We start from the raw sequence: 26,929 nt of genomic DNA on the forward strand, positions 1-26,929 counted from the left end.
GAGGAGCTTGAGTGCTGCAGCAGCAGCTTGATGACTGGATCAGACAATCAGACAGTGACAGAGCAGCTTTCATCCAGGCGGTGCTGAGACCTGGTCCCTCACAGCTGTACTGAAGTGTGGGTTGGTGCCTCATGGTTGGTGCCTGGCTGTGGACCTGAGTGCTGGACACACGCACGCACACGCACACGCACGCGCACGGTTGAGCTTGACGTCACTGCTGTTTTGCATAACCAGCCGTGTCGCGCGTGTGATTGGACAAGTCGCGGGATTTAATCTTACGTCGCTCCGCGCTCCTCGGGTCCTCAGCCCGACGCCTCGGTCACTCCCCTCCTCCCCGCCCGGACGCATCCTTCATGTAGGAGAGAGAGAGAGAGGCAGCCCGCAGGCAGCCCGCAGCTCAAACGTGGAGAGGGACGCTCGCCGGTCAGATTTACGGCTCCGTCGACATATTGAAGCCCAGTGCCGGAGCCGCAGGAGGAGGGTTGGTTTGTCCGGGAGTCGGCGGCTGAAAGGTAACGACACCGAAGATTTAGAGCTGAATAACTTCACTCTCTGCTGGTTTCTTTGTACTGTTTTATCCGCAAAGTGCCTCGAAACGCGGTGTTTCTGTCCCTGCGGGCCCACCCTGTCTCCTCCGAGGGTCTGAAATGAACCGAGCCTCATGCGTTTCGGAGCCAGTCGTCGCTGTGGTGGAGGAGCTGGTGGTGGTGGTGGTGATGGATGTGTACCGTGAGTTAGCACGGCGGGTTTATCGCCCGCAGAAACCCGTCTCTGGTCGAGCTGTGGCTCTCATCTCTCATCTCTCGGCTCTCAGGTCGTGGTCTCGGCTTCCAGTGACCGCCTGGCTCAGTGTGCTCCCCTCGCCGAGGAGCCGCCGCCGCCGCCGCCGCTATTGTTCTGTGAGGCTGAGCCGGGCCTCGCTCCACCACAGACAAACGGAGCTGTTTGAGCTCCACTTGAGGCAAAGAGGCACAAATCAGCAAAAAAAAAAAACAAAAACCCCTAAAACAATGGGCTGAAATATGTAGTGGGACCACACGGGAGGTCTCAGACCCACATCAGACCCTGAAGTCCTGCTCTGTGTTGGTATGACTGCATCTGGTCTCATTGTTTGGGGTCAGGTGAAGTCACTCTGCTGAAACCTTAGGAACTAGTTTGCTCTTAGACTGCAGCTAACTAGATGGCTAACTATCATCTCTATTTTAATATTTACATCCATGCACACATCTTATCATCTTATTATCTTGTCAGACTGACATGGGAGAAGGTTTGTGCACTGGAATCCAGACTATCAGCAGCGTCTGCAGATCTCAATGATAGAGGGATGCTGTGTATCATCCAGTGTTGGCTCCGAGTCTGCATTACATAATCGGTATGTTTTGCACTCATAGGGTGTGGTGGGCAGGGTTTGGGTGTAGCAGCAGTCACTTTATCCTCGGCTTCAACACAGTATTTGACACGTACAAGTGTGTGTCATCGTCTAAAGACCCCTATGCTGCTGCTGCAGAAACCCCTCTGGCTTTCTCACCCTCCTGTTTCCATCCTGGGGATCCAGGTACTTCCATTTGGCTTTTTTATATTATTTGTAAGCCTTGATTTTTGTTGATTAGCTTTATTTCTTGTGTCAAGTAGGTACAACAATCTAAAAATGTGCTTTTAACCCTTTTAAAGGGTATTGTTTCTATATATATTATCTTTATTTTCAGCTGCTTTGACAGCCTGCAATCGGTGTCGGTCTCTTTCCCACACTAGTGTAAATATCAATCCCAGCTCCAGCCTCCCCTGCTGCTTAAGGACATTCAGTTCTCAGGAGTTTTTCATTATTCAAAATTCAGGTTTGTTTTGTTGTTGTTTGTTTTTTGCTCCTCTTTTTTTGCGAGACTTTCATCCCATATTCAGCCTTGCAACACAGCCTGTGTTTTTATAGACACAGCCCCTTACCCTGTCCACACCTCTGTTTCCTTTTCATCCTCCTAGAACCAGAAGAACTCATTTCAGTAACTCGTTTAGCCTTGATAAGATTCAAGGAATTGGATAGGTTACTGTATGTTGCTCTGCTTTGTGAATTTAAAGTCTATTCTTGTGACTCTGACGTGCCTAATGGGGGGGCTGCTGTTTGTTTAGGGTACGAGAGACAAATGCAGATGGTTGACACGGCTACATTTGTGGTATTGTGACTTCCTGTTGACAATAGATGGACACACATTAAGAAACATATGTAAGCTGCTTCCCTGTGACCTTAGTGAGTGAAACACCTGTTCTGAAATGCTTCATTATTGACTTGACAACTAGTCGGCCTGCAAGCCTGTTTGTTTTATTCTCAGTAAATGTTTGGGCAGTGACAGAAACCAGACATCTGCTGTTGTCAGCCTAAATTTTAAATGGTGTGATGTGCTGAAGGATTAATCTGTCTTATGGTTGATATGATGTTTATTTAGCACACACTAATATTTTGTTGGACCACCTTTAGCATTCAATGAGCTTCTGCAAAGTCACAACATTTATTCCCGTGATTGGTGAGAGTCTGGCCACTGCACAAAGTCTTCTCCAGCACATTCTCAATAGGGTTAAGGTCTTGACTCTGTGGTGGAAAATCCATGTGCGAAAATGATGTGTCATACTTCTCAGAATCACTCTTTCACTATTTGAGCCACGATGAATCCTGAAATTGTCATCTTGGAATGTGTCTGTCCCTTTTGGGCAGGAAAAAATCCATTGATGGAATAACCTGGTCATTCAGTATATTCAGGTAGTCGGCTGACCTCATTCTTTGGGCACATAACATTGCTGAACCTAGACCTGACCAACTGCAGCAAGCCCAGATCATAGCACTGCCCCCACAGGCTCGTACAGTAGGCACTAGGCATGATGTGTTCATCACTTCAGCCTCCTCTTCTTACCCTGATGCACTCATCACTCTGGAACAGGGTAAATCTGGACTCATGGGACATGTCACACAAGCTTCTTCTATTGGACAGTTCTTAACCCAGTTTTAGCAGTTTCAGTAATCTCCTTAGATGTTTTCTTTGCTTGACTTTCTCTCAAACAGATTAATGTCTTTTACACGACGAAAGAATGTGCCTTTTAGACTTTTTGTTTAAGAAATGAGAAGCTACTGACTGCATCAGTCAATGTTAAATAACTTGTTGCCCGCTAAAAAAAAATCATCCATGCAGTAATTAACTAATGGGAGGCTCGTACCTATTTGCTTTGTTAAATCCGGGTGGTGATTTTCTTTCTTTTTTTTGGATGGCCGGTGTAGATGTTAAATCTTAAAATTTGTTCTTCGGTACGATTGCACAGTGAGAACAGAAAGTACTTACTATTACACTCTGTTTTCAACATGCGTCAGACATTTGGTATTTTTATAGCAATTCTAAAGCCAGAATCTGAGTGGTAATAAAACAAATTTAAGATAAAGGCAGAAAAAAAGGTCATTGCAGTATTATCTGAATTGATACATGGAAAGATTCATCCTTTTTACTGCATGCAAGCAATAAAAACTCGAGCATGGAACTGTCTGATGTTTTAGTTCAAGGCTCCAACTGCTTATTATTGATGATGATGATGAGATGATAAAACGGTCAGTCTTCACATTTAAGAGCCTGGAACCATGCAGTGTTTGCTTAATAAAATTATTAAAATTACAAAAATGTTTCAGGGCTGAAATTACTTTCTAATTATTTTATATAACAATTTTTTGCTCTATAAAACATTGCATATTCTTAGTTTTCTTGAGTATCACATCCAAAACGGTTATTCACTTTACCATAATAGTACTAATAAAAGGGGACAGTTATGTTTGAGACGCTAGATTTATAATTGGTTTTAGTATTTTTACATCCTCCTCCATTTTTATTTGAAACTTTTTTTTTTTATGTGGCAGTGCAGCAGAATGGTAAACACAACCCTCACAGAGCTCAGAGCATTTGCATCTGCTTGGAAGTCAGCTGCTTTTACAGCCTGCAACCAGTGTCAGTCTCTTTCCCACACCAGTGTAAATATCAATCCCAGCTCCAGCCTCCCCTGCTGCATCTATTTATGAGGACGTTCAGGCTGAAGCTGTTTTTCATTATTCAAAATTCAGGTTTGTTGTGTATCTCCTGTGTTGTTTTTGGCTCTTGAGCTGTGGGACATGAGATGGTGCGGTTCTCCAACTCTCGTCAGTGTGGTTTAGAGGCTGGCAATCTCCTGTCTATTAGGATAAAGTGGTGGACGCTGGCGCTGCATTTTTTTTTAGGCACACAGTCTGTCTGGTACTGTGAAGCTGGGCTCAGTGCACTATAATTATTGAAAGAGTTATTCAGCACTTTTTATATTCTTCTAGTTCATTTTGGTAGCCTTGAATGCCATCCATATTTTACTGTCTAGTTCTTTTAAAAATAAATTATTTATAGGAGGCATGTAAATGAGTATAGTGGCACATATGGCAGCATTGTATAGTGTCCCATTTGCAAGTAATGAGGTGGGAGCTGATGAAAGCGTGCCTAGCAGCTGTATACAGTAATAAGGTGGCATATTGCAGTGGGGCATAATGTACAATGTTTACTTAACTTGGTTCAATTTGCCATATGTAGCAGCTGTCTCTGTTGAAGCAGTGTTGTGTATATTTTGATCCAGACAGTTATTGATCAAAGTCTGCCTAAGGGGAATCGGAGTACACAGCCACTATAACAGTGTGTGTTTGCATTGGGCAAGCTGGACATATTTTATTATTATCCTTTGCTCTGCCTCTTTCAATCCTGCGTGTTCAGTAATTGGACATTTTTAGGGGAGTGACTGTCAAAGAAGCAGGCAAGCGCGGTGTCGGGGTCAGTGTCCCGAGTAGCCTCTGGTGACCCTGCCTAGTCAGAGGCATGGTAACTACTCTTGAGCATTCTATTGATTATCTGCCAGTGTGTCTATACCCGCTCAGCTGGTGTGCAAGCGAGGAGCAAGTGGGTGGTGTTTACAGGTTGATGCCAGCTGTATTTCCTCTAGAATTGCTTAATTAATTAATTTATTTATTTTTTAAGGTTACTAAAAATGTCAATGCTTTTTTACAGATGATTAGAGGTAGGGTTCTTTTTTTTCTTCTGCAGCCCCCTGCAGCTGAAAGTAGAGAAGCTACAGCAAAAGAACAAGTTGTTACATTAAACAAATGTCTTTACTGGGAAACTAATGAGTTTTATACTGCTTCATGTCTGGTCTAAACCTGTTTTATAGCCATGGATTCATCTATTGCTCCCTCTCTGCCTTTGTTTTCCATCTGTCTCCAGCTGTCCTCCTGGAGCCCTTCTTTTTACCTCTGTCACATGTCCTCTGAAACAGGTTGGACACCACTTGTTTGTTTTTTTGTGAACTGAATCAGATGCTTTATTTTGGTGTTTGTTATGTAATGACTTCGTTCAGTGCGTCCATGTGATATACTTTTCTTCTGTGTAGGTGTTGCACACCCTTCCCTCTTTCACCCTGCATCCTGTCCGATATCCCTTGGATATGTTTGCTTGATTTACCCATGCCAGCTGCTTTTCCACATTGTTGCATTAATTAATCCACTCAACACCCACCCCCACTTCCTTAGGCATCATGCCGGAGGACATTACATGGTGCATAGTGCAAACAATAGCGTTTGTCTGCCCACTCTCCCCCTCATAGGACTCACACAGTGTTGTACTCAGTTATGCATGCAAATGTTTAAAATGTCGTTGTTGTTGTTGTTATTATTGTTGTTTGGACCTCCAGTCCTGATCACAGCAGGGCATGCTCTGTGCCTTCTGAAAACCCTGCCAAGTCTAGAACAGACTGTAACCCATTTCCCTGCAGCCTTTCAGACCACTGCACTGCTAGTAGCCACAAGCCCATCCCTTTTTCACTGCCACTCCCTTAAAGGCCAACTGGCATAGTCCATTTAACTTGTAGCCACACTTAACCACCTGCTCCTAATGGCCTTATTGAGTAGCTTACAGTCACTTAGCACATGTTAGTGTCCCGTATGGAATTGATTAGAATAAGCTGTATGCTTAACAGCAAGCCCAACCCCTCTTGGTGAAAGGGTTTGTTTTTGCTTCTCTGCTAGAAGCATTGGCTGTGTCGTCCCATGGAACATCTATAAGACTGGTTTTATTTTTAATCTATCAGACAGAGTGAACAGGAAATGATGTCGTTCAGCTCCTTTGAAGCTCTGCTAAACTAATCAGATTGAATGTATGGTTATAAGTCATATCCCTTCCCTTTGTCTGGGTTTACATGTTGCTAAGCTACAGTTTGTAAGGTCTGGACTAATCTTTACTTTATGATACACAGATTGACTTTAAAAGAAATGACAATTTTAAGGTTGTAATAATCAAAATATATAGGTGTATGTCACCCAAGGTGCCTTTCCTTTACACATTTAAATGATTTGTCATTAAATTGTGGTGCGTGTGGTAAACTCACACACAATTGGGCATGGTGGTGGTAAATTAGGAATAGTGAATTTGTTACCCTTAATGAAAGGTGCTTATGTTTATGAAAACTTGTTTCAAGAATGGATTGACAATGTGGTAAATAAATTATTCAGCAGAACTCGGTGTTGTAGAGATTTTGCAGGCATAGAAATATTATTGTCAAATGTGTCAGAATGAAGCATTTGCATCATGTTCCTGGCTACTAGTGTGTTTGGTCACACAACTATCATATTTTGATATCATACTTTAATTTTTAGACAAATTTAGACGAATCCTTGGGGTAAAAAATTTGCTCAGTGCAAAAGCTTTTTGGGAATAGAGAATAGTGATGCAGCTATCCATAGCTGTCTTGCTGTATAGATGAAGAGAAGCCAACCAAGCTAAACAATCATTGAGGGCTAATGTGCTTCTTCAGACAGTAAAGTACATGGATTGCCATTCATTTTGGTAACCATTCTCTGCTTTGGCCTCTGTATGCCGTGTGAAGAGGAAACCTGTTATTCAGAGATGTGGCTCTACGTGATGTTTTATGTTTTTTAGATCGAATGAATGCGTTCACTGTACAATCCTATAGAAGTCAGAAACGGGAACCAAATGAATTGGCATCGTGTGACCTAAAAATGTTCCTCTAGTGATATCGCAACAAAACAATCGTTGTTACAGCACATTGTTTGCATGCATGTTTTTGTCTTGGCACAGCAAACATTTTCATATTTACTTTATAATGTTGGCCTGTGTCTCAGCCAGTGATAATTCTGAAATCATAATTAACATTTGCATAATTTCTGTTAGTCGGGTAAATATATGCAAATAATGCACATATGACATGAGGTGCAGTTCTAAATCAGTAATGATATTTAAAATGTACAGTGTAGGTTTCTGTAATAACATTTACACATGTTCACCATAAATGCATACACTGAAGAATTGGGTCAAAACAAAGACGAGACTTTGAATGTCTTTTGGTGGAAATGCAAAATTCTGAAAGATCTTTGAGGGTTTTGTGTGAGATTAGTAAAAGATCAATATGAACTAATGCTCTGACAAGAAAACCTAAGCTTGAATTGAAGTGTTTGGTGGTAATAATAATAATTTAAGTTTTCTGAAGTAGAACAGGTGGAGTAAGCTCAGGTAAAATAAATGAATAAAAAATAAATAAATAAAAAAAAATATAAAAAAACATCATTGTCTGTGACAGGAGGCCAGAGAGGTTGACAGAGTTGACCAAAATATCAAACACACCTGAGTTGTGTCTCAGGATGTAGAGTAGTCATCCACTAATTATAGTGAATTATAGTGTTGATGGTTCCTTCTCCCCATAGCAGTGTGTCCTCTGGCAAGAAACTGAGCCCTGAGTTGCTCATGGTGTGTGGGCCTTACTTGTAAGTTGCTTTGTGTAAAAGCATGTACCAAATGGCACAATGTAAAGTAGCAGGGAACTACTGAGTAGATGGTAGGTCTAAAAGATTCCTTGAGGAACTCACATAACTGAATTACTAAAAATCCTTGATGCCAATTCTTTGACTTGGAGCTTTGTTTTATTCATTGATTATCATCACATTGATGATTATTACTGCTGTTCAATGCACTACATGGATAGACATGAAACAAAAGAAAATAACAAGGGGTGATAATAAGAGAGGAGTGTCCCCTTTGGATCATATTGTTAGATCATTCTGCAATTCCTGCTTATAAATAGCCTACAGCTTGAAGATAATGTCTTTAACTAATGCTAGTGTATGGTCAGGTCACTGGCCCTATATTGACAGGTACTGGGATCAGTGGATAGTGCTGTCTCATTATTTGTAATATTTCAGTGGAATTGTCGACAGTAAGTTACATTGCGGCTTTAATGTGGGACCAGAGTCCCATAACCATAGAGGAATTGTACTGAAAAATTCCCTTTTTGTAGGAGTGTTGATGTGCAGAGATGAAGTGAACTGTTCAGCAGTGTGGTGTGTTGATCTGTGTGGTCACATGGCTCCACTCAGCCTCTGTTGTCAGCCTGCTTTGAGATGTACGTCTTCCAACAGCAGATTGAATTTCTCTCTCTCTGTGTGTGTATCGTTGTGAGGACCCACATGAATTTTTAACCATTGGACTGAGGACATTTTTACAAAATGAGGACATTTTAGCAGGTCCCCCCGATTAGAGCAATTTTGGGGAATTAGGTTTTGGTTAGGGGTAAAGTTTAGGGTGAGGCAGTTGGTTGTGATGGTTGGGGTAAGGCAGTATATTTGGTGAATAAAACATTGAAACAATAGATTAGCGTAGCCTACGTGACAGTAGAGGGCTAGGGAATGCATTATGTCAATGACTGTCCTCACGTTGACTGCCATACAAAAATGTGTGGATGTTAACTAAATACTTGGTGATGCTGCAGAAACTGCACTACTACCATGTATGGTCAGATGCTGCAGCAGTCCTCTTAACACAGAGCCTCTCAATCCTTGGGAACAACTTACCTTACCACATGTATTTGCCTTCAGATTCAGTGGAGACTACATCTATAAAATGTGGTGGTGGAAGTAGACCTACATGTCTTACTGAGAGTGAGCTTGAAGTTAGGAAACCCCCTTCTTTTTTGAAGCGCTATTAAACCTTGTTTGTCTTTTTGTTTCGTTCTTACAGTTGCTTAAACACACACTCGCTACACACTCTGGCCAAACACACCGTGTTCTTTCTGCGCACGTCATCTCACTTTCCCTCAGATGCATACCAGAGGAAAACTGAACAAATGAAAAAATGTTATTTGTAAACGGTAACATGATCCTGTCTGCCAAACACTTCCTACCTGTAAACTTGGTCAGGTTTAACAGGCCAGTTTTAGTTTATTTTAGACGTTTCAAGGTGTGGCTCTAGTAAGAATGTAGAGATGAAGAATGTGTGCCTGTGTTATTCAGAGAATGCACAGCATAAATTTCTATATGTAACTTTGTGCAAGTAATATTTTCATCAAGTAGTTTTTTTTCCTATCCTTAACACACAGTATTTGTCACACAGTGCACATTGATTCTATAGCTTCCCAGTGACCTTTTGCCTTCTGCTTGGTCACACGTTTACAGGAACACACACACACACACACACACACACACACACACACACACACACACACACACACACACACACACAGCCAGCTGTCACTGTGTAGTTCTGAGTCTTGAGGAAGTCGGCAGAGCTGGAATGTGGATGGGTCTGATGTGCTCTGGATACCACAGCTGCTTCGCTTTCTACCACTAATCATCTTGGAGCAGATGCACTATTGACAAGAATCCTAAAGTAGAAACTAAATATTATACAACTGTATAATTTAAAGTTTCATGTTAATATTTAGAACAGAGTTTTTGCAAGTAGCAGCCCAACAGCCAGAATATTTATTTTTATTCCACTTTTTTGTGTGATGAGGAAAAAGTAGGAACTCCTCGGCAGCTAAATGAGAAACTGTTCTATTTAAAATTACTTAAATAATAAAAAGAATTTTTGATATAGAAGCTCATAAGGAATTTTTTATCTTGAATGACTGAAATATGTTAATTGTGCTTCACTGCATTTGCATCTAAGTACAAAATCCATATGTTACACTCTTAATGTTTGTCTGTTTGGTCTTTTATAATTGCAGCATTGTGACAGCAGTCTGGGGTAAATCTACTGATGACATTAAACCCCAGCATCAGTATCAACAGCCCCCTTTAGCCACCTCCTCCAGCAGTCTGTACAATGCATTCCAGGCCCCTGCCAAGCTCTCGACACAGCTAAATCCCTCTCTGCTTGTATTGGACACAGTATTAAAAGTGACCTATTTTGTGAGGCACCACTACTAATATGTGGATGTGTGTAACAACAGACTGAGACATAGGGTGCAACAGATGTAATTAAACTACTTCAAGACAAAGGTCAGGGGTAAGATTTAATGACACATAAGGCCATATTTCTTTATTGGATAAGGAATGTAAATGCCACTAAGACCACTGAGGTCTTTCTGTCTAGACTGACTCCCTTTAACAGTCATACACAGCAATGGCTGCATTTTTAAATGTACACTATTCTGCTGCTTTGACAAAGCATTTGGGACAAATGTTTTTTCAGCTTTCAGCCCTTTATTTTCATTATTGCAATACTTGCAACACACCAATTGTCACCAGATGTACCAGAGTTAATTGTAATATTAGCTATGAGTAGCTGCTACAAAACATGGGATGCTAAGTCCTGGGGATGTTTTAAATTTTCAGTGAACCAAGATTTGTTATACAAATATGGACTGACAGAATACCAGATAATTTTTTCCCATAAAGCCTTGAGGCAGTTTATCTTGACCTGACAGACATTTTAAAAATGCTGCAGTCATTGTTTTACAGTCTTTTCCAAAGAGGAAAATCTGAAGCACTGATCCAGCATTTTCTCAGCTAGTTATCAATGTCTTGAATCTCAAAGACTGAGTCTAATGCTGTCAAGTGTGACTTTCTTAATGGATATGAAAACGAGGACCATCATTACACAGCACTTTCATTGTAATTTTGTAAAGTGATTTATCTCTACTTGCTTATGTTGTATGCTGCATCATATAATGTCAGCTATACAGAGATGAGGCCTTAACGTTACAGCAGACTGTCAACACGTGAGGAATGTGATTCATGCTGCTGTCTAAGCCCCTGGCACTAGGAGCTGGACTGGCAAACGTATGCTGTGCTAGTTGGACCAGCTTTTTTATATCTGAATAAACTGGGTGGGGTTTATTTGCATGAAGATCCACAACCCTTCCTGTGAGTTTGACCTAATTCTAAATAGTTTTTACAGAATTTCAACCCATCAGGACATATCAGAGGTAGGCAGTATGTTTAAAAACTTTGAATACCAAGCACTGAGATCACCTTGTAATTTTTACATGAGAGTACTAAAACTTAAGCTTAATTATTTCATACAAGAGCCTAAGGGATTGGTGGTGTCCAGCGTGTGCCCTGCCTCTCACCCATTGACTACTGACATTGGCCACAGCAGTACTATGACACTTTATAGGAAAAAGTAGTTAGGATAATTAATGGGTGGGCTAGGGGATGTCAATAGCTGTACACACGGGTGTAGGTGTGGGGAGGTGTGAAGTTGTGTATTCAGTGCCTATCAGTACTAAACTGCCCAAACAAGTTGCTCCAGAATTTGCAGCAAATGGACCAGTTATACATTGAGTTTTCCACTGCTGAATCTATGTTTTTGTTAAGCCTACCTACAGCACATAAATACCAAAGAGTGAAGACGTCCAGAGAACTTTTTACCATACCAAATCACCATAGTATTGCATTAACTCGGATGTTAATATGTACCTGGTAAGAAAATGATTTCCTGACCTTTTAAACAAGAACATGTGCTGTTTCCTAATAAGACCTGATCCTAATTTGTCAGTTAGTAATGAAAATGAATGATTTTAAGTAACTACATTTACCTTTTGTGAAGGCAAACTGTACTCCTTCACAGTAATTTTACGCTGTCTTTGTAAGTCAGTAGTTGCGTATCTGTGAAACACTGGGTCCACTGGAATTAATTGTTGTTTTTAATAACTTAATACAAAGTCTGTGGCCATGCCCTTCTTAGTATTTGCTGAAAGAGCAGAACCTGCTGCCTTCCTGTTTTTTGTGATGGTTTGTTCAATCTTATTACCCCTACCTGTCTTACTTTGTAGTAATTGTAAACTGTCAACATCTGCATGTGCTATTCTATTATTCACCGTGCTCCTTTCACTTTTATAAATCTTTCACTTTCCTTCTGGAGCTTTTCTTCTGTTCCATTACTGTCCCCTACTTAAGTCTTTGATCTACTTTCTATCACGTCAGTCTGTGAGTTTGCTTTTAAGTCCATCTCTTGCACAGCTTATTTTCTGGCCCATACAGTTTTCTACTGGTTAGACCATCTGTGTAGTAGTTTACTACAGATCTTAGCAGTTGGAGTTTGGGCAAGGGTTTGGCAAGGGTATTGAACATAATGATTCTGGGAAGACTTCACTCCAAGAGAACAACCGGACTGAGGTTAATAAGTTCAAAACCTATGATCCTCTATTGGAATATCGTACCCTACATTACTTTTATCCAGTTTCTCACCCTTCGTACACTGTCCATTAATGTCAACATTTTCACTAGTGCTGTCCATTAATGGATCTTTCTGCACACAAATGTCTTTAAGCCATCATGGGATTACTTTGATTACCATCTGCATCTACTCAGCAAGAGGAAGACGATGACCGACAAATGGGCCATTTGGTGCTTGTTTTCCTCCTCCCTCTCCAAATTCTCCATGGGCTGTGTCATGTCAGGATATTGGGAAGCCTTTTAGCTTTACTCTCCCCAAACCACAGCCGTTCACTTTAAATTTCAAGACGCTGGAAGTTCAGAGCTCAGTCATAAGACATCAGGTTTTTAGTTTTGTTTTCTGGCTCATAGAATGTGCAGTTTAAACAAGCCACTGTTCTTTTACTGTGGTATTTTAATAGCGATTTTTAGATTATTTATGTGCCACATGTGTTATAATGCCTTATTGTCATTTCTGGGTTCAAAATGAATGGATGCAAGTAACTGGTTTAAGAAAAGCAGTGTTGGCTTGTTGCACTGCTCACTTCCTGTTTTTCCAGACTCTCCCGAATTCCATGGACACCCCTTACCATAAATGGCATTTCCTTTGGCTGACGGTGACATGTTTGCAATATGACTTCATGAGTGGTGGATTATGGTTTATTTGTGCTTTTAAGAAGAGGTGTGCAGAACAAAAAACATCAGTACATAATCTAAAGTTATCCCTGTTAATACTTGTTTTGTTTTGTTCTTACTTTCTACAGGAAGTTAGTGTGACAGCAGCTGGCCATTCTCTTAGCACGTGACCCTCTGTACCTTATTGACGGCTGCAACATCAGCATCCACATTTACAGGAGGAGGGAATGAAACCGGATGGGGTTACCATGGAAACCACAGAATCCACTGAAGCTGCAGGCGTAGCAGAGCAGCCGTCATCACAGGACAACATAACAGAGCAAGTCCCGTCACAACCAGAAGAAGCTGCAAATGATGCACCTGAAGCTGTACCAAAGGCCAATGGCAAGCCAGTGGAAATGGACTCCAAAGTCAAACCAAAAGCTGTGGCGACTAAAACGCAGGCCACGTTTAAATCGACAGGGTCTTCGGGGTCCAACTCACGACCAGGCACTGCCTCGCATCGCATGGGGAATGATGTCAAATCCTCTAACAATGTTTCTGCAGTTGCAGTCAAGAAAACAACAACAACAAAACCGTCAGCAGCAGGAGCTGTACCTAAAAGACCTTTGGGTGTGGCAGCTGTTTCTACCACAGTCAAGAACCAAACTAGAGTGCCTGACAAGAAGCCTGTAGGACCTACCAGGACTACCTCTGTTGCTGCTGCCACAGTAACAAATGGTACCAAGCCAACAACAGTGAATGGCACTCCTAAGAAGAGACCAGCAGCTGAGACTGTTAATGTAGCTAGACCCAAAACCGGTGAGTGATGAAATGTTTTGGTCCCTCAGTTTGTCATTTCAGTTTTTGCTTCCTTTTGTTTAACTGATTTGTATGCAATCTCATCTGTTTTTGTTTTTGTTTTGTTTTTTTGTTGAAGGTACTACAAGCAGACCATTGGCATCCACTGCCCCAAAACCCAGCACTTCAACCACAACAAAAGTTGGTGGTGCGGCTGTTTCCAAGACCTCAAGGTATGCATGCTTATCACGAACAGTAAACAGGTGCTTAAGTGTTTACAGACCTAATGACAGTACATCTCAGTGTTTGAAAAACATTATGTGGTTGGGGAAACCCCTTTATTTTATTTGCTGCCCTTCTTTTTTCCATTGAATTTCCATCAGCCTTTACACATTTTACTCCTGAGATCTGAACTTTGTAACCGCCTTACAAACTAGATGAGAGGGTGACTTTGTTTATATTCATGCCCTGAAACGGAGCAGTAGAGAACGATGTCCATTGTCGTCTTTGGGCCGTTATTGAGTCAAGTTTCGCTCAGAGTGTGACTCATGTTAGCAGAAATAACCTGAGACAGAGGGCCTTAACAGAAACAGCGATACTGAAGAACTACTGCTTTGTCTTAAACAGACCTCCAGTAGATACCAGCTCTACCTCCCCAGGGCATAGAGCTATTGATTTGGATCATAATCCCTCTCATACTAGGCCAAGTGGTTTGGATTGGCAGTGGCAGATCTAGTTCTACAGACGTTGCTCAGTGCTGCTCTCAAAAGGTTATCTGGCAGAATTTCAGTGTTGCCTGTTACTGCCTTTACAATTAGAAGGCGTATGTTATTAAAACACCTTTTACTTTCAAACTCACCATATCCAGGTAAAATATACCTTTTTAAATAGGTTGTTAAACATAATTATCAACTGTTCACTTTTTTATGAAACATTTGTTGAATAGTTCAAAGTTCATATTTTGAACTTGTTTAATGCTATAGTCCTTTGTCTGCCTTTATTCAGGAATCTGCCTTCAAAGTTTACAAAATCATATCAATAGTACACCAATTCAGTGTTTCCACAGGATGTAGTATTCTGTACTGAGAGGCCTGATTAGATTGCCTTTTAATTTAATGTTAATAAATAAAGTAATAATGTAGTGTGACTATTGGTATTCTATTCTTTTAAATGAACAGACAAATAGAAATGTTTGTAACAAACACCAATTTCTATATTTCAGCTTTATTTCTGTTATTATATTTGCACAAAGGGAAATTCTGAGCACTGAGCAATTAAAATATAATTGGGAATTACTAACAAATTATTATTTTCTCAGTAAATCAACAGATTGCTTGGTCATGTTAAAAAAATGTAAAATGAAAATAAAATGCAAGGATTCCAAGGTCTTTTTTTTTTTTTTTTTTTTGCCAGACATATTACTTACCAAACTAATCACTTCAGCACTTCTCACTTGTCAGTTCTGCCGTTATCACAAGAATTTTGATTGCCTTGTATGTTGACTTTAACAAGAATGACCATAATCTTTTCTATGTAATGTTTAACAGTGTGGCACTATTTAGGAGTGATAGAGGTCAAAGTGAGGAGTGGTTCTTGGTGTGAGGGGGCACAGGTGTTTGGAAAAGTGTGTACTTTCCTTGAATGAATTAGATGATGCATTTTAGATGTAGGAGTCTGATTACAGTAGCATGCCAAACACAAACAGGCTTTGTTCAAGCTCCGGCAGTGACTTGTGCTAATCATGGCACGAAGCACAATAGCACTAACCTTCCATAGTAACTCATGCAATAGAATTCAGTGGCATTAAAGGATTTGGCAAAGTACCAATGAGATTATTTAGTTGTAACACGATAGCTTCATCGCCTCTTCCTTTTAATTTTTAAATACTAACACTTCCTTGTTGTTCCTCGTGTTGCTGAGACTACAGCAGTCTTTGTTGCCCCAACTGTCACGTAAGTTGAATATCTGGAGGTAAATCTCACAGACCCGCTGTTGTAAACTGAATGGACAATAAGGGCTAATTTAAGGTAAGGGGAACGTGAACAACAGACCCGTGAAATTGTAGTGGAACACACTGCCTGTGGCCAATGGAAAACTAACCCCTCATGAAGTATTGATGTTAATTGGCCCAGTGGGAGAAATGACAGCATATTGAGCTTTTCTTCTTTTTTTTTTAAAACTTCCACTAGAGTTTAATTTATGAAGGTCAAATTAGATATCGTGACTGTTTGACTATAAGCTCCTGGAAATGAGATTTGTGCTAAGGGATAGTGGGATAATATTTGATAGGATTTCATAGAAAAGGCAGGGCTTTTTAAGCTGTGTGTTGAGATTTGAGATATGTTGACATAAAATATGTCTGAACAACAAACAAATGCCTCTTTCCTGCAGCTGGTGAGACTGCTTGATAACTGATCAAAGCCAAATGTAAAATCTAGTACCTGCTCTACTCCAATGATATGTCCTCGACACAGACTGAGCAGTGTGTCTTTGCACACACCACCCCCTTTTTTTCAATCTCCCTCATCTTCCCCTTCATCCCTCTTTCCTGCCTTCTGTGCATGTTCATTGCTGGGCATTTGGCCAGGATCTCCCCAAGCCTTCCTTACAGCTAAATTATATCTTCTGTTCTAATGCATTTATTATTGAGCTGCATGCAGAGACTGTCAAATTCAGCATGTAGTTGTGTAACGGTCAATGGAACCATCTATAAGATGATGATTAATATTCAAATGGTCACAATTGGGACTGGACAGAACTGAGCTACAAACAAAATGTAGCTTGGTTTTAAAAACTGGGCTGTGATACAGAATCGGTCAAAATTGCTACAAGACTATTGCAAAATGGTTCGTCTTTCACGCAGTCTATCTTTCCATTTCTTATGTTATTCCATTGGGGATGAAACTATTTCTTGGCGACAGTCTTGGCAGGGAGCAGGATTACTGTTTTAACAGAAAACACCCATGACACAGATCAGAGTGACAGCAGGCACACAGGACCTCATAACAGCACTGTCTGCTCTGCTATTTGGTAGGATGCAGCACTTCATCTAAACTCTCTACTGAGCTGATTCAGGCCTCCACCTTATTGTCTGAAGGGAGGCCAGAGTGAAAGAATGTGTACTTGGACTGCATTTTATTTGTAGGATAGGTTTACTGCATTGAGGATAAAGTGTACCTCCTGGCCAAGCTTCCTTTTTTCCTTTGATTAAAACAAAATAATTTAATCTACAGGAGCAGGTATGCCAAGAGAGTCTGGTCTCCCAGCTGTGTTTTTTTTTTTTTTTTTTTTTTTAGAGGGAGGAAGGAAAATGGAGTGGGTGTGGCTTCAAAAAAAATCTCTTGGTTTTTGGCCAAACCAATGTTGCAGCTGCTCAGTATCTTAATATCACGGGTGTGTTGTTTTGCATGTGTCAAACATTTGTGAATATTAACTGGAAGGCCTCGAGTTGGCCATTACATGACCCGTACATGGATGTCTAGTGGCTCTGATCCTCTCTGACTGATTTGAATTGATGTCAGCCCCGTTGGCAGGGAGGGTAATCCATACTAATAAACATTAAAAGAACAAAAAGCCACCGGTACTCTCCACAAGTAAAGGCATGGGTTTTCTACCTCTTTGAGCTATGACTCATCATGAAACAAGGGGGTAAGGGTTATCTCGGGTTATACTGTGTCTGTGAACTCCCCATGCCCTTTTTATCCCCATCCCTTACTTGTCTTCATTAAGATAACTTCAAGTACTTCACTCAATATTGTCTGTCTCGACTCTGCTATAATTGAGTGGTCATGTCAATTCACATTTTGCTTACTACATTACATATGCAAGCAACCTTAATTAATGCACCTTTTCATACCACTCCCTGCTTCAGTTTGCCTTTTTCTTTTAAAGGGTCAGACCTGTGTGTCTCACTGTTTATAGTCTTCCCTTATCTTTTCTACTCTGTTTCTTCTCTTCATTATTGTTTGGGTGCACTGTACATTCAAGATGACCATTTGAATCTTCTGTCTGATCGCAGCCAATTACAGTATCCCTTAGCTATGAGTCTGTCTGTGCATCTCTGAGAAACAAATGGTCATTGTAATGGTTATTGTATTGTGGGAGCGGCATCTGCGTGTAGGCATGCTACTTCACTGAAAGCCATCAAAGTCAGTGCGTCTTTGTCTGCTGATAGGGTAGATGACGTAAAGATGAACTGACGAAGGCCAGAAGGCAAACCGGAGATTTCTGTAATTGGTAACGTTGTAATAGGAGTCTTAAACGAGGCAATTGTGCAACCGTTATTAGAAACAGGCATGATACAAATTGTTTAGAGTGCTCATGTGTAGTAATGAGTCGAAGTACCGCATGTAGCTAACAACTGACTCTGTGCTGCAGTGCACAGCTGCAGTGGCTAACCTACAGACAATGTCATTCTTGGGCCTGGCATTTAAATTGACTAAAGATTTCATAGAGCCAAGGACATGCTAGCATAATGAAGCATTTACTGCTTCTCATTTTAATGATATTTCAGTCGACTGCTACAACACTTTCATTTTGGATCTTTATGTCCCCATCACTGTGTAGTAGTAGTAGTAGTAGTAGTAGTAGTAGTAGTAGTAGTAGTATCCCACAGTAGTTTTTATTCCTGGAACACATGATACGCAATAATGTTTTAGTATCCCCAGAATTTAAAAATTGATTGAATTGCCTCCAAAATAATTTCACCTGTAGTGCCCAGCCCTAGTCTGACATGAACCTGATGGGCCATGAGGGAAGAATGTTGTAAGTTCGGGCTGGTTTTGTTGTAGAAACATTTGGATTTACACTGCCATTTGTGAGACACAGTGTTGGCAAATATTTACATAACCCAGTGAACAGTCAGTAATGAATAAAGCAGTTTGCTGCTTGTTGCAGCTACTCTTGGAGTGATCCTTTCCTTCCTTCCTTCCTCCCCCACCTGCTGTATGTCTTGTTGGCTATTATCTCCATTTCCTCCTCTTTAACCATATTTATTTGCTCTTATTGAATTTTATTCTCCCTCTGTTCTGTTATCATCTTTCCCTTTTACCTCACTTGTATCCTGCCCTCTTTTTTCCACTTACCATTAATTAGTACACCATTCTCCTACCAGGGTTACATATTGTCTTTGTCATTCTTCCCTGCTCAAGCTTGCCGTTCCCCATCAATCTCCCTTTTTCTCACTTCTCATTAATCCTTGCACTTAATTCATGGAAGGATGTTTGGCAATAGATGGATGGTGCTGTGTTAATGGGTTCCAGTTGTTGAAATTGTTGTGGTTTACATTGGGACGTGTAATTTATTTTATAATTGCAAACACATTTAAAGGTGGAACACCATGTTTGTAACCACATTGCCAGCATGCTTTTGCATTTAAAATTTTCAGTGTGCCACCAAAGCATGTCTTTTCTTCTCTGCCTACAGACCCGCTACAGTTCCCTCAACATCTCGACCTGTAGCCACCACATCCAGGCCCACTACAGCAACAACTAAGCCCTCCACCACTGCAACTGCTAAAACCACTGCTTCTAGAGTTACCACAGCAACCTCTACTGGAAGGACCACAGCAACACAGCCTCCCAAAACTGCTGCTGCTGCAAAGAAAGGTCAGAGGCTATATTCATTGTTGTGACCAGCAGACCGAAAATGTACCCTGCAGCAGTATTTACCTCACATTGACACAGGAACATGCTGAATAATGTGTTCAGTGCGACTCTGTAGTGGATGTATACACGCGTATAACGGCATGGCTAAATTAAGAAAAGCTCGAATTTAGGACCAACAATATCTGAAAACCCCTTCATATATTTGTTTAAACGTTTAATGTCTATCTGAACTGTGAACTAAATGCATATTGTGATAATGGCCCATCTAAGCTAAAATATACCAAAGATAATTTTTACTTATTGACTGTCAGGTTGGTATAACTGGTATTTATTGTTTTTTCTTTGCACCAGATGTCAGTCGACCACCTTCTGCTGCTTTGACTAAGAAATCTGCAACAACTACATCAGCTGCACCCAAAAAACCTGAGCCCTCTAAACCTGCGGCCACTGTAAGGCTGAACTCTGCCCCCAAATGGTCTGCAACAACCAAGTCAACAGACCCCAAGGTGTCGCAGTCCAAAACTCCTGCGCCTGCAAAACCTCCCACAAAGAAACCTGCAGCTGCTCTTAAGTTCCCTGCCCTGAATAAACCACCCCTTGGACGAACCCCACCTTCCTCACCAGCCAACAAACCTGCAAGTAGTGGCACCTCTCAGGCAAAACGTGGAACCAAACCAACCCAGGCTGTTCCGCCTTTCACTGCCATCAAAAAGGCAGGGGATTCAAATGCTACCATTCCTGCCGTAGAAGCGCCAAGTGCAGCTGGCACAACAGTAGAAGTTGCCGCAGCTGGCACAACAGTAGAAGTGGCCTCAGCAGGAACTGTGCTAGTAGAAACGCAAGCAGAGGCAACTGTGTCTTTATCACAAGAGCCTGTCCTTGCTGCCTCTACAACAGAAGAGATCTCTCCCCCAGTCTTGGCTCAGGAGGTGGGACCTCAAGAGTCTGTGCAAAATCAAGTATCTGCTAGCTCTCCTTCACAAAGCCCTGTCAGGGATGCCTTACCACACACATCTCCTCCCCAAGAGCAGCTAGAAAGCAGTGCTCCTTTACAGATGGTGCAGGAGCAGATGCCTTCCCCAGGTGAGCAAACATTACCACCTGTTGCCTCTCCTCCAAACCTATCCAAGGAGCCTGTTTACTTGTCAACCGACCTAACCCTGCCTACATCTATATCCCTCCCAGCAGCAGCAAATGCCAGCCCTCCAATATCTTCTCCAACCAATCTAAATGAAGAGGAGGATGAGGAGGAGAGGGAAGGAAGCCAGCTTGTGTCTGTATCTGAAATGAGTGGTACCACACAACCAACAGAGGAGTCTCGTCCCGGGTCAGCTGGTCTAGTAAGTGGATCTGTTTGGCGAGCCGGTGGTGCCTTGCTCTCTGAGCTGGACTCTGAAGATGTGAGTGGCAGCCAGCAGGGTGCCTCTGAATTAAGCGCCCCCGGGGTCTTGGAGGGCACAGAGAGCATGGATGATCTGGGAGATGGCAGTCTCAAAGGAGCTATTGATATGGAAGGAGCCTCAGCAGGTTCACCTGACTTTGAGAAGGTTCCTGACATACCAGTTAATGACTTTGATGAGGAGGAAGATGATGACGATGACAATGATCGGGTGTGTGATATGGATGTGGGCTCAGAGCAGACAGATGAGCCACAGAGACCCAGGCATGACAATGATGTGGAAGAAGAGGAGGAGGATGATGATGTGGAAATGGCTAGTGAGGGGGTGACAGAGAGTGGGCTGGAGAGCTATGGCAATGCAGATGAAGATGACTTTGCAGAGGATGAAAGGCTGGACAACTTGAACAGGGTGGCCCAGCCTCCACCTCCCCCTCCTTTGCTGCCCGCTGCCCCAGCTGCTCAGTGGGACCAGCCAAACCCTTTTGCTGATCCCTGGGCAGAACTTCATCAGCCGCAGCAGGTTCTTGAGCACATCTCCCAGCCTGAACAGATGGCAGGTGCAGTTGCAGCAAGTCCTTTGGCAGACCCCTGGCAAGCAGATTCTGAGACTCCAACACAGACCCCAGCCCAAGCCCAAGCCTGGCTAGAACTGGGCTCTGCTCCTTGCTTTTCTGAAAATCAAGATCATTCCTCTTGCGAGGATAAGCTGCAGAATTTAGACCATATTTATTTGGATCAGCCCAGCCCAGTCCCAATGCAAACCTTGGCCCCTGCTCACCTCTCTGCCCCAGGAATGTCTCTGTCAAGCACCCTGAGCAGTGATACCAGCACACCTGAGGAGCTTGGTGACTATAATCGAGTTGAGAAGTTCCAGCCTCAAGATGCAGAAGGCTCAGTGCCTTCTTCCCAGCCTGACCTGGTCAGTCAGAACTTGGGCATGTGCTTGGAGAGGGGTGATGGGCAGGGAGAGGAGGAGGCAGAGCCAAAGACCCTGCCTGCTGATGAAGTCAGGGGAGGCCCTTCAACTGCCCCTATTTCCAACCCCTCTTCATCTTCAGTTACTGAAGATGAGGCCAGCGATACAGAGGGAGAAGCTCAGTTGGACGATTGCTCAGAGAGCTCAGCAGTGAACAACATCATCTTTGACAGCCAGCCTCCCACCCAACGCTGCCTGTCCACTGTTGAAGAAGGAGAGGAGGCTGAGGAGGACATGGAGTGTGGTGCAGGAGAAGATACCACCCCACCTTCGGCTACCTCGTTGGCATCTTACGGCTTTGACACCATGACCACAGCTTCAAACTCCCATGCCCAGTCCACAGGGGAGAGTTGCATCAAGAGTCCTGGCATCTTCTCTCTTGAGGAGCTGCCTGAGGAGCCCAAGGAGCCCTGTCTCACTGCACAGCCTCACATACTGCCTTGCCTTGCAGAACAGCATTACATCGAGTGTGGGAAGCAGGAAGCGGAATCAGCTGAGCATGTTGGGGATGAAGCACCAGCGTCGGACGAAGCCCTGGATCCTTCATCAACTTTAAACACATCACAGCAACAAGAGGAAATCCCAGATGACATCCAGCCTCCTTACTATTCTGCTATCTGCGAAAAGACTGAAAACTTTTTTGCAGGTAATGTATAGTACATCTTCCTAACAGCATCTTCCCCTGGCCCTGCTCCAGCCTCTCCACAATATCTCACAGTTGTAGTTCTTGTCAGTGTTTGTCCTAAAATCTCTGGGGGTGGATGTAATCGAAATTCAATTAAGAAAAACAGAGAGCGAAAAAGGAAGAAATAAAGAGGATTGCAGTGGCTCTTCCCTCTTATTTAGTATTTCCATAATGAGTATATGGCTTAAATTCCTGTATGTGCAATAGCTACTATTTACTCCTAAAGTGTGAGCGTGCCTGGGTTTTGGTTTCAGTTTTATTTATCACAAGATTTTGTGGTTGCCCTGAACTGACATGAATTTGACTTTGTATTTTGCAGCTCTTAAAAAGGGGAAAACAAGAAAATTCAATATAACAAAAGAAATGTGGAATGAATTGTTTAATCTTTTTTTCATGTGTATTTATCCTAATACTTTTTACTGAACAAAGCTGATCATTAAAAATGAGTTTTGATTGTATATTCATGTTTGATTTCACTCTCTTTCCTTGCAATACAGGCAATTGTCATTGTCCCCAATCACTCCCCATGTCTTATTGCACTTTAAATTGTACCCCAGCTTTTCCTGTTTCTCCATGTTTTGGAGTAATGAACCTTAAAACTTTGAATAAAGATTAGATTTTTACCATGATGTACTCTCACCGTATAGTTTTATTGAAATGGGCACTTGGTATTTGAGTGTAAGACATATTTAAGGTCTGTGGATCAACCACTGGTATTATTTTAACCAGTGGCTTTAGACATCTTATACTATAGACCCATCCACTCATCATCAGCCTACTCTTGGTACACTCGCTCATTCATACACACAAGTTATGGCCTTTTATTTTAAAAACTGAAATGGTGTAACTCGTTCTCAAAGACTGTCGCCTGAGGCCACATACCTGGAGAGAATCTGCCATGAACTGATCTACACTATCAGACCTTCTCGCCTTGTCCATGGATCAAACTTCAGAATCTAAAGCAGTGAAGAAGTTTGACACCTCATTGTCCAGCCCCAAGGAGGACTACAACTCTGCTCACTTTACCGCTACATTAATTTCACTCCAGTCCACCGTGGGTGTGTTGCTGTTGTAGCTCTTTTCTTGTGCCTTATTTAGCATTCTTGCTGCACTGTATTGTTAATTGAGCTTATGCATGTCACTATTGCACAATGACTTTCATCTCATTACTTTCGATTGGTCTGTCCAGGTTCAGCCAAATAGCTTGGCTCTAGAATTGTACTTGGGTTAGAAGTATCTAGCGTTAAATTGATTCCTTCTAAAGCCAAGCTATTATCAGTTTTCTTGTGATGCTGAATGTCTGTAAATGCATGGAGGGCTTTTGCATGTATCACTGGTTGACTAACTATAAATTCCATTCATGGGTGATGACAATGTAAGCTCGCAATAAGCTTTTCTGTGGTTGTTTCACCGTATTTAATAGTGATTGCATATACAGGAAGTTGGCTGCTTTTTTTTTTTTTTTTTTTTTTTTCTTTTTCTTTTTGCACAAACTTTTCTGGGTTCCATCTTTTAAAATATTACACAAAGGGGAGGAAAAATCACTTTGTTACCACCGTTGCTCTCTGTGCAAAATTTTCTACCTTTGCCCCAGTCACCACCCCCAGAGACCTTACTATGAGTCTGTTTGGGACCATTTTCTGGTTTTCACTGTTACACAAACACTGCACTGAATTCTTTCGTTGACTATATCTGTCACTGCTGTGCAGCATGCACAGTTGTTCCAAGTATAAAACTTATAATAACTGCTGGTCACTTTAGTGCTGTAAGCTATTGGGCTGATCTTTGGGCTCGGTTCACAGTGCTTTTACCTTTTTTCTTATGCAAGTATGAGGCTCTAAAGCCCTCCACTCCCTTCCTTGCTTGTACTTAAACTGCACTGCTATCACTGTTCTGCTGCCTGTGACCTGTTTTATAACATCACGCTACTGTAATCTTCCTTCCCGCTTCCTCTCACACACAGGCTTCACTGCACTACCGCACCCTCACCGCCGCGATCACTCGGCACACCCCAGAACCTACTGCGACATCGTCAAACCCCTCAGTGCTGCTGCTGCTGCTGCTACAGCACCAAAGCTGACCTGTGCTGACCTTCCACCCAGGAGTCTTGGGCAGAAGGCGCTGAGTCCACAGCTCCGTAGGCTGGAGCAACATCAGAGACAGCTGCTGGAGTTGCAGCAACGCAGGGAGGCACAGAGCAGACCACTGGAAGAGGCGGAGCAGGAGAGAAAGAGGAGGGAGGAAGAGGAGCAGAGAAAGAAGAAAGAGGAAGCTGAAGAGGAGATAAAGAGGAATAAAGAGGAGGAGGAGAGAAAGATGAGAGAGCAGGCTGAGCAGAAGAAAAGGGACGAGGAGGAGAAAGTAAAGAAAGAAGAGGAACTCAAGCAGAGGAGAGACCTTGAACTGCAACTACAGCAGCAGCAACAGGAGCTGAAGCAAAGACAGCAAATCATGCAGTGGCAACAGGAGTTACAGGAGTCTAACAAAGGTCAGACTGTGTTGCTGTCACCTTCCTCTGGCCTCTGCACCATCTATGAAGCTCTGGAGAGCAGTGAAGAGGAGGCTGAAGGTGAAGAAGAGGAAGTAAACGAGCTGAACACTCCTAAAAGGAAAAAAGAGCCCAAGAAAGAGACATCCAGTCAAGAGATGGGTGACGACTGTAAAACTGTGATGTCAGATGAAGACAAACCTCAAGATACTTCACGGTACACTGAGACACCCCTTCCCCACCCCGACTCCCCTCAGACACCAAACAACCCCTCCCAGGATGAAGATGACTCCTCCCCCTGTCCTCCTGAGTCTCCAGAACGACCTCCACCCCTGGACCTGGACTGGGGTAAGAAAGTGGACATAGTCCAGCAGTTGATCAATCAGACTCTGCTGTTGAACGGAGATGGCTGCTCCTCCCTCCTGCTGCTGCCAGGGGGGGCAGGAGGCACACTGAGCCCCCTGGAGAGCAGCCTATGGCCCAGCCTTCTGCCTCCACTCACTCCTCCCTCTGCCACTGTGACATCTGTTAGTAGTTTCTCCCCAGAGGCCACTGGGAACTCACCACAGGGGGAGTGGACAGTGGTAGAGTTGGAGACACACCACTGACAGATGTTTGATTTATACACACATACTAATGAAAATTCAGACACCATCTGTATGCAGAACAGCCCACATTTACTGAACTACTAATATACACATAAATAAGCAAATTGATACTTAAAAAAACAGCTGTACACACTTTGCTCAGCCCAAATATCTTATTCAATGTGGTAAAATTGAACCAGACAGAGATTCATACGGTAACTAGGCCACTTAGTGGGTGACTGAAGGAAAATTAGCTTTGTAGTGGATGGATCAGTGAAATCGTTAAAATTGACTCGCTTATGGTGCTGTAGATTATTGGCTTACAACCAATAATATCTTTCAAATGTAGGAAGAGGAAAAATGAATTTCTGCTGCATAATGAGGTCTTTACCTGTTAAAACTTGTAAAAATATTCAAATGCTGCAGAAGAAGGAATAATCACTCATTAGTTGAACTATTCACAACCTACAAAGAGATGAAACGTGTTATAAGACCTCGAAGACTAATATTTTACGAACCACTGAGAAAGATTCATTTAACTGAGATAGGGATTCCTAACTGTACTGTTACAAACAAGCACAGACAACACACACACATACTATTGTATGGTGGTGCTACAGTTAAACGGCACATATGCTGTTTATTGATGCAAAAAAGGTAAAGAGACAGTCTCGGCCTGAATTAAACCTCTCAGGTACTGCTTACCTAAGCTCAGTGTTTGGACACAGAACGTTGAGGACTATATTCACTTAGAGATTTACTCAGTAGAAATACTGAAGTCATTAATTGTTTCAGGTAATTGGGATCTTCATAGATGCTGCTTTAGTTAAAGCCCTTTCTCCATATATATATATATATACATATATACTACATTACATATATATATATATATATATATATATATATATATATATATATATATATATATATATATATATATATATATATATATATATATATATATATATATATATATATATATATAAAAAGCTTTAACTTCTGACTCTAGCTACATATTAACACTAATTTAAGTAGTTACATATAACTTGGTAAACATTTTTATATTTGCGTGGTAACGGTATATTGCAATGATATCCAGAATTTATCCATGCTCTTTTAAAATTGGCTTTAAATTACTTTATTTTTCCTGCCTGAGAGTCTACACCCAGGGCACGAAATTTTAAATCTACCAGAGTCTCATCTAAGCGCTACAGAAATTCAAGAAGACAACACAACACCACCGTGAAACTCGGCTCCTCTCTTACCTCACACTCGTCATCCTACACCGCTG

At 42.0% G+C, this 26,929-nt stretch overlaps 1 protein-coding gene across 1 annotated transcript; it reads left to right on the forward strand.

Moving 5' to 3' along the window:
• si:ch211-214c7.4 (flocculation protein FLO11) lies at positions 1 to 25,659 on the forward strand. The gene is made up of 8 exons (XM_026359659.1): positions 1 to 512; positions 13,246 to 13,918; positions 14,037 to 14,130; positions 19,322 to 19,503; positions 19,855 to 20,586; positions 20,689 to 22,524; positions 24,527 to 24,827; positions 25,116 to 25,659. Exons 2-8 carry the CDS (start codon positions 13,345 to 13,347, stop codon positions 25,657 to 25,659), a joined length of 4,263 nt encoding a protein of 1,420 aa, XP_026215444.1. The 5' UTR covers positions 1 to 512; positions 13,246 to 13,344.
• Positions 25,660 to 26,929: the final 1,270 nt, after the last annotated feature.

The sequence above is a fragment of the Anabas testudineus genome, chromosome 1 (genome assembly GCF_900324465.2).
Source record: "Anabas testudineus chromosome 1, fAnaTes1.2, whole genome shotgun sequence".
NCBI classification, from domain to species: domain Eukaryota; kingdom Metazoa; phylum Chordata; class Actinopteri; order Anabantiformes; family Anabantidae; genus Anabas; species Anabas testudineus.